Here is an 8,497-nt window from a genome sequence, read left to right on the forward strand (position 1 = left end):
GGCAAAATGGTGCTACTGGATTTGACAGGCCGTGGAGGGAGCAGCCTGGCAGCACATGCAGGTGGGGTTAACTGCTTTAGGGGGGATCAGATCCAGGTCCTCGTCATCCGGGATCTCATCGAGCCGGTACCCATCCTTTAGAAGCTGGATGTTCAGATCCTGGTTGATCTGCTGTAAAAGCCAAAGAAAGAGGATATCAGCAGAACTTCTGGACTTTTTTTTTCAGATTTTGAAGCTATGAATGACCTTTTTAGTCAAATTAGTCATTATGCTGATTGAAAAAATATTTTTTTATAGATGTTAAAACCAATGCTGATCCAAATTAATTACATTTTTGCAGAAACAGAAAGCAGCAACACAGAAAACAAACAGGTCTTAGGTGGTGATGGGAAAAGGCAAGAGGCAAAAAAACACGAACGAGAATCAACCTGTTTGGATGAGAAATGGTGATATATACTGTATCATCACAGACGACTGTTTAGTGAATGCTTGGCAGAGCCAGTACATATTTTTTTTCAATGGGTGCACATATACCTTGTGTGAGTATGGGACTGGGTGATCAGGCGGTGACACTGGTGGGGTGACACTGTATAAACTACAATATAACATGTGCATAGATACCTGGTCCCTCAGACATCTCACCTCGGCTGAGGAGTATCCTGATGAAGAGTATCTGGACATGTCGAAGTCATCATCACTGAAAGGCAGTTAGAAACAAAAGATGAGGGTCTGTATAACAGCAACGCAGGGTAAAATGATATCTGAATCTTTAAAAGGGGTAGTGCACCAAGTATAGCACTTTCATAACGATTTGCGAAAGTCCGATTTTTAAAAATTTTTAAAAATGAAGTAGTAGATCTTGACCTGACTTTTTAGTCCCAGTATGGATCAATCCTAAAAAATCCCTTTCCCTTGATGCTACTTAGTTTTTTAAACTCTATGACCCGTTTGTACTGAAGCCTTTCTGTCTCTGTCTCTATCAAATTCAAACTCTAAATAACCCTGATGACATCATCAGGGTTATTTTCTTAGACTTGAAAAACCTCCTCCAGAGCCACAACAGACATTATCCAACTGCTTTCATAGGCTGAATAGGACTCCTTGTGATGCGTAAACTAATCACTAATGTGTTAAAGCTGTAGAGTTCCCCTTTAAAAAACTGCTAATAGTAGAAAACAGTTGCAGCTTGTGTTTTTATTGGCAGATAGGGTGATTACAAAACAAAATGCTGACATCTCTCAAGTATTGATTTCACATAGAGACAATATGCTGCAGTCTCTCGATTTCTTTGGATATTACTGGCTCTCATAATGAAACTGAACGAACGGACATACTGCAGCCCACACAAGTTCAGGTCAACAGACAGACACCAACTGCCTTTTTTATATACAATTTCATCTGAGGAGCAGTAACATCGTGTTAACGCAGCTAACAGGCTTTTCTCCCCTGAGTAATCTGCCTTTCATACACTGTAAACAAACAGAACAGAGGGACATTGTGTGAAGGGTGTGCTGTGTTTCTGTGAGCCAGAAAGCTTGTCAGTGGGTCTATATGATGCAATACGTGATGTAAGCTTGGTTTGCTTCCAGAGCGCTCATTTCACATGAGAGAATTTCCCCTCATGTAGCTCCACACAGAGGGCACAAAGGGTGGGACTCATCTGTGTCAAATACAGACCTGCTGGTAAGGGGTGGAAGCGAGTGCTCCCTCTGAGCCGCTTTTCCCTGTCCAAATCCTCACCCCGCTATCCTCTAATCCTGAGCCCCTGGGAGAGGCTTTGCCCTTTTTTAGGTTCCCTTCTGTTAAGAACTCTCTCAAGTCGCTCTATGGATTAATGTGCCATCATGACAGAGTTAGACGTACAAAATAAGTTAGCCAATTTCTCATGTTCTCTCCTTTTAGGTCAGGCTGAAATGTTTGTTCTTTTACTGTTATAGAAATTCATCCGAAGAAATTACGTACCTGTCAGTGTCCAGTGCTACCAGGGGTTTCTCATCCGGGCTCTGGTCTAGAGAGGAGTAACCTTTGTTTGGCACCACCAACCTGAAGAAGAGCATCGACAACAAGACGGAACAAGACAAAACTCAAAAAACATGCAACATTCATCTTAAGTCGCATTTTTTCACAGAGATATACATCGTGTTACTCATGAAACACCCACGAAAAATATTTGCCGTGGAAGGGGTGCAATAGAGTAGTTGTTTTATCCAAACCAGTTCTATAGTGCTCTTCTTTCAGTCTGGAAAGACACAAAAATTGGGGCTAATCTGAAGCCTTCAGAATGCAGGCATTCCTAGATTATCTTTCTGCTTCAGAGACTCGGGGTTCAGACCAGTCTGTAGCCATTCTTATATTTGCACTAATCCATCAGGGAGTGGGATTAGACAGATGAGCCAGTTGTCGATACTGTGGGTTGTACTGGGTTTATGCTCAGTGCTTTGATTCTTTTTTCACGGCTCACACACACACACACACACACACACATGCACACACACACACACACACACACAAAAACATCAAATTCCCCTTCTCTAAAAAGCCTCGTTGTTTGCACTGTTTGTGTTTGGTCGTGTTGTGACATTAGGAAGTCTGATGGCGTTCGTAGACGGCTGGCAGCACACAAAGCTTTCCGTGGCGCGTCGCGCGGTCCACGTGTTTTGCATTTCAGTTAGTTGCAGTATTTTGCGGTGAATGGTGAACAGCAGATAGAAAAACATATTGCTTGAGATGCTAATTAATGCATTTGTGGCTGAGTTGGTCAACATAACAGAGAAACAAGCAGGAAGTGGAAGCTGTTACCTTGTCCTGGCGTTCTTCTTGGGTTGTTGATTGACAGGACTTCCCACGGTGCCATTCTTCACTGATCCCTTCCTGGCAAGGTCCCTCTGTTTCTCTGAGCAACCACAGGATGTGATGTCATCGGTAAATACGTCAATAAAACTAAGCTTAGTGACCATGAATGATTGATTTATATGATTTGGTGTCTTGTATATTAGTGTATGGTGTATGGATGTCACAGTCTCACATAGAAATCTTTCAGGATGTTTGAAACTTGAAAGTTGAAAAGCATTTGAGCATTTGAGATCACTATTTGAATATAAGTTATTCTTGAGATATTGAGTTTGAAAATAAACGTTTCTGAAGATAGAACAATTTTTAGCTTCTGAGATATTGACTGGTGAATTTGAGGAGGCAGTATTTTTCAGCAAGCTTTTTGGAACACAACCCTTAGGACTAAAAAGAGATGAATGCGACACAGGCGTTCAGTGCTGTGGTGGTACAGTAACAGAAGCAGCTAAAAAATGTTCTGACACTTCTGACAGTAGAAATAAATTGCAGAACTGGGGACTATAATTTCACTGACGTACAATAATCCTAATGAATATCATATGGTGCTGGATATAAACTGAGTGTTTGTGCTTATTTTGACCATGCGTTGATGCAGTAAAACAATATTGCAGTAGCCCGTGGCAAATTTGCTGTGCTAGATGCTTTCCACTCTTTGCTAATGCTCACTGGTTAAACCTTAGTGTGAAGTCACGTTCTGCGCTGATTTGCACTGTGTCTGTTGTGATACCTATTTGGACTTGTAGTGGTGAGGGCTTGTAGTTCATGGCCACAGTCTCTCCCTTGGTGTCAGTGTCTGCCTCTGAGGTGGAGGATGCTGCGGGGTCCTAGGAAGAGAGACACGCAGTGCAGAGCATGTTAGCATTGATTCAACCAAATAACAACACTAACAACAACACATGATATCTAACTTTACTACAATCTCAGGTCCTGCCTCTTCAGAGACTTTAATAATCCTAGCTGTCACAGCTGCAGTTTGCCAATTCAATATCTGACAGGGATTAAACTTTAACCCAAGATGTTTTGTAGTAACACACTTCCAATTAAGGGGTGCTATACTTCCTCTGGGCATGTGAAATTGAATGCAGTCCTGAGGGTACAATCAACTCAGTACTGAGAGCTGCCCCTCAATTTATCACCAGACTGCCACAGGCCCACATCACCGAGAAAATCTGTTCTTTTCTAGAACCCGCATGAGTCCAACACCCTGGCGAGATTTCCCAAGCATATGGGTTACTACTATAGCTGCCTGGTTTGCAGCATCAATAGGCTTGAGTGTTCTGCCTATGTCGCTGGCTCTGTCTCTTTTATGTGTGAGCAGTGATGGCATAGGGGGGAGGCGTGGGAGAACAGAGGGGGTTGCTGTTGGAGCCATGGTTTCCCCAGATTGAGAGGGGAGCTGGGCCGCTCTGGGCCTGTTCTGCTGACAGAGCTCCACATTATGTTGATCCTACAGGCCTCCCCTTGTTGCACTCTGAGGGACTCCACAGTCCACATGGGCGAAGGCTACCGGGCATTTGGCTTTCAATAACTCTGAATAACTGTATTCTCTCCATAGGAGTAGCTGCTATATTTACAGGATCCTTCCAGCAGGTTAAATGACTGCAGCTGAAACTTTTGTACAGTTAAATTTGAAAGTTCATGAAGGCTCAGAACACTTACTTACACTAACATACAGCATGTTATGTGTATAAATATATTTGAATAGTGTCAAATAAAATATAGAACCAAAGTGTCAGATGTTTATACATGACAGGCAAATGTGAGCTTCAGTTTCATGAAAACATTTCAAAAATGAATAAAAACCATTTGTGTCTTTGAAGATTGTGAGAAGGGATTACAAAATAAATAGTTCTAGACACAGACATGCCTGAATCTATTTCACTGAAACCTTTTTAATGTTATTATTGTGAAATATTACAGAATTCAGGCCAATTCCATGAGACCATCAGTTTATCCAATATCACAGGGCCTGATGAAAAATTCATGAGCATTTAGCATGTACAGTGAGAAGCTTATTTTGCATATCGATTTTCATGTAACTCGTTTAAAAACAAGCTGCAAACAACACAATCTGGTGACACAGCACAGCAAAGATGTTTAGATTCACGTAATGTCTGGTTAATGCATAGGCAAAATTCAAAACATAAAGTTACATGATTGTCATCTGAGCAAAAGGCTGATATCTTTTAAATGTTTTTCAACAGCCAATCATTGCAATCCATCCCCACCTCCTCTGATTTCTCCTCATTTCAACAAGAACAAGTGATCAATGACAGGACGTAAGGTTGTTTTTGTTTGTTTTTTATAATGCAGCCCAGCGTAGCCAAATATACCTTCACTGAATACAAGAGTCTCATCCTCATCTGGTGATGAAGCATTGTTCACTTGGCTGGAATAATTAATGAGAGCTGCAACAGTGAATACTCTTTCTGTTCTGCGACAGGCTCTTCCCTCGGATCATTAGGCTTACCCACAGTATTTTTTTTTTTTTTTTTATATTTACTCATGTTTTTCACACTTCCCTTCTACCACAGAAAGATACTGTAATGAGGTAGGGTCATATTGTCTGTCAAATAAATCCCTTTGATTTTTTTCAGCGGAGCTGGCAGTAAATAATGAAAGAGATTCAGTATTAAGCTGTTTGTGACAGAATTTCCTGCCACTTCTTGAACATTAAACAGCACAGGTAATAGTGGATAGCTCACAACAAACAAGTTAAAACTCCTCTTAAAATATAACAGCTTACATTATATCAGTCTAATGTTTGGTTGAAAGAAATGCTACCAAAGGTTGTTAAGTTACAAAGTAAGTGCTTACTGGCCTATGTTATATTATTACTATCTTCATTTTGTGTAAAATTATAGGTATTAGACAATGGCATCATAGAAAGTCAACTAGGTCACTTAAAACATACACAAGAGCCTACAGTACCCTGAAAGGTCATGTGACGACTGCTGACCGTCACTCACCTGAACTATGACATTTGAGGTGACACACTGATTTTTATGTATTAAGAATAAAACATGGCCTGTCACTCCGACCTTCAACATGCATACACACACACTTAAACTCATTCATGGTCTCACAAACACACACACACACAAAATGTGCGTACACATCCGTGTATCATTTTCAACAGCTTGTCCTCCTGTTAGGGACTCCTTTACTGCCTCTGATGATGAAGAGCCACAAGGTTGCTGACACAGCACAGGCACCAAGCTATTGGTAGGATTATACATCATGGCTTCCCACTGGCCAATCGCACTAAGACTGATACATCAGGTGACCGTTAAAACAGTTGCATGCTATCCTTATGAATTATAAAGGCAACTGGGCTATATTAGAATCTCTTGTGTTGCAAGGCAATCTGTCATGATGAGATTTTGCCTACACTAAACATTCAAAAAACAGATTTCAGTTAAGGAATAATTAAAAATAATTTGCACGTTTACATTTCACAATCTATTATAGCTTGAACGCCTTTCACTGATAATTGAAATTTATTCAAAATCACACAAAATTCTACATAAAGCTTTTTTATTTGTGTGAAATTCATTCTCAACAAAGAGCCAGGTGCCAAGTGCATTCATGCGATTTAGGAATCACAATGAAGTTATTAGCATTAAAATGCACCGCCATGTGTGCACGGCAACTGTGATCCTGACACAATCAGAAATGGTGTAAAAGTGTGGGACTGTTTCAGAGGTTGGAACTGCAACGGATAAGAGGTAACACTGAAGAGGCCCGTGGCATTGTATGACTTGCACAGACTATTATAGTTATGAGGTGAAATAGAATTAAGTATATGGTTTCAAGAGTTTTTGGGCAAAAAATGACCAAACTGCAACCACAATTCAAGTATCTGTGGTAATGGATTCAATTCCTCAAACATCTCACTGAATGAAACATGAGAGCAGGCTGATCAAATGTTCATAGGGAAAGAGCAATTGCTCCTGCTTAAAAAAAAAGAGAGAGACTCTCTGTACCAGAGCAAGTATGTTCTTCTGTGATTTCTGCTGGAGTTTAGCCTCAGGGGTAGTAGGGCTGCACATTAGAACTTGGAGCTCAGTTTTTGCCCAAACCCCTAAGGCAAACACTTAAAAAAGGGGGACAGCTGTTTGAGGCTGCTTTGTTTAATGTGTGGAGAATAAGGCTGGCATATCAGAATCATCTGTGGTCATAACAGAATGTATTGCTGAAATAAAACCTCAGCTCAATATTAAATGTAGGGAACAAGAACAGTTGATCAGTTAATCTTTGGCAGCCATATCAATTCAGATCGTGTGCAAGGTTGGGCCTATATTATAATGGCATTCAAACACAGAGAAAAATACCATTATGTTGTAAACAGTGCAGGGTTATATATCTATATCTATACTAATTTTACTGACAGGTCAGAAACTTCTCATATGATAAATCATGGAAGGATGGGACTACTCTCTTACCAAGGGCCTCCTCGCCCTAACCATCATCATCACCATCATCATCATCATCATCATCATCGGGGCTGCACTCTGCAGTATCGTCTGGACACAGAGCTCCTATTCACGCGATCATTTAGGCTCACAGCTCATCCCGATCCAGATCACACGTCACCAGATGACGAAATGTAAAAACAGTGGCCTCTGTCACATATTGATGTAAACAATAAGTACTGACGTGGATTAAAAATAAAACACGATTTTTAGAGTGTCAAGTTAGAGTCAAGTGCATGATATAATAAAGAAACGAATAATTCGTATTGTTATTACTATTAAATATAGACGTTATTTGAGTGTTGATTGTATAGGGGAAGATACAATCGCCAACCTTTCATCTATAGATAATCAATGTACACCCATCCCAAAGATCCAGTTTGTCCTACTCGCTAGCTCTCACACACACACACACACACACACACACACAGATTATGTGCCACAGCTGCTACGACGATAAGCCACAAAGACGAGATAAAACAACGTTTCAATTTGAATTCAACAGAGAATGGATTACTTAAAATGTGTTTTTGTCTTTCATCTCTTACCAAAGGCTGTGTCTCCCCGTTGACTGGGGGCACTTGGAACCTGTCGATTTCTTCCATCATTTTGGCAAAGCGTTACAGAAACGACGCAGCAGTTTAGGATAAATGGTGACTTGTGTCTAACTATCCCGGTTTATGATGCTCGCTTGTCGGGATCCCTCGTTTTTCAGCATGATAGCAGCTCGTTTTCCTCCATCCTGACAGAGGTGACTCGACAGCAAAACAGCAGTACCGCCCCACTTCCGGGTTTATAGAATATTCATGACGCGTCTGTCCAATCCAAACAGAGGAGACCATATTCCACTGCGTAGTGAAGCAAATTAATGTTTTTAAATTACTGTTTTGAATTTGAATTATTTCCGCCGTTAGCTTTCTTATATATATGCTTGTGTTTTCACGTGCTTTTCCGTCAATATAAAGCAACGTAACGTAATTATTAAAAGCTTAGCATAATACTTCCCTTACTCCAACACTTAGGAGGAGCAACACTCTAAGATATTAAATCTTGTTTCAAAAGTTAAAGCTAGAAAGTGGCATAGACCTTATTTAATGTATTATTGAGCTGATGTTACCGCTCACATATTTCAGAATCGGAAAAAAACGGACAATGAGCAGAGTGAACCGGGC

At 40.6% G+C, this 8,497-nt stretch overlaps 1 protein-coding gene across 2 annotated transcripts; it reads right to left on the bottom strand.

Moving 5' to 3' along the window:
* Positions 1-8,081, bottom strand: LOC111221952 (protein FAM219A-like). Of its 2 annotated transcripts, none has more exons than XM_022745555.1 (6): positions 7,874-8,081; positions 3,578-3,674; positions 2,800-2,893; positions 1,963-2,043; positions 643-697; positions 1-171 (listed from the first exon to the last, which is right to left on the bottom strand). In XM_022745555.1, exons 1-6 carry the CDS (start codon positions 7,931-7,933, stop codon positions 13-15), a joined length of 546 nt encoding a protein of 181 aa, XP_022601276.1. In that variant the 5' UTR covers positions 7,934-8,081; the 3' UTR covers positions 1-12. The 2 variants fall into 2 exon arrangements, with proteins under 2 accessions (XP_022601276.1, XP_022601275.1); XM_022745554.1 differs by having other exon boundaries at positions 622-697.
* Positions 8,082-8,497: the final 416 nt, after the last annotated feature.

Source organism: Seriola dumerili, unplaced genomic scaffold, assembly GCF_002260705.1.
Source record: "Seriola dumerili isolate Sdu_G_001 unplaced genomic scaffold, Sdu_1.0 BDQW01000088.1, whole genome shotgun sequence".
Classification (NCBI taxonomy): Eukaryota; Metazoa; Chordata; class Actinopteri; order Carangiformes; family Carangidae; genus Seriola; species Seriola dumerili.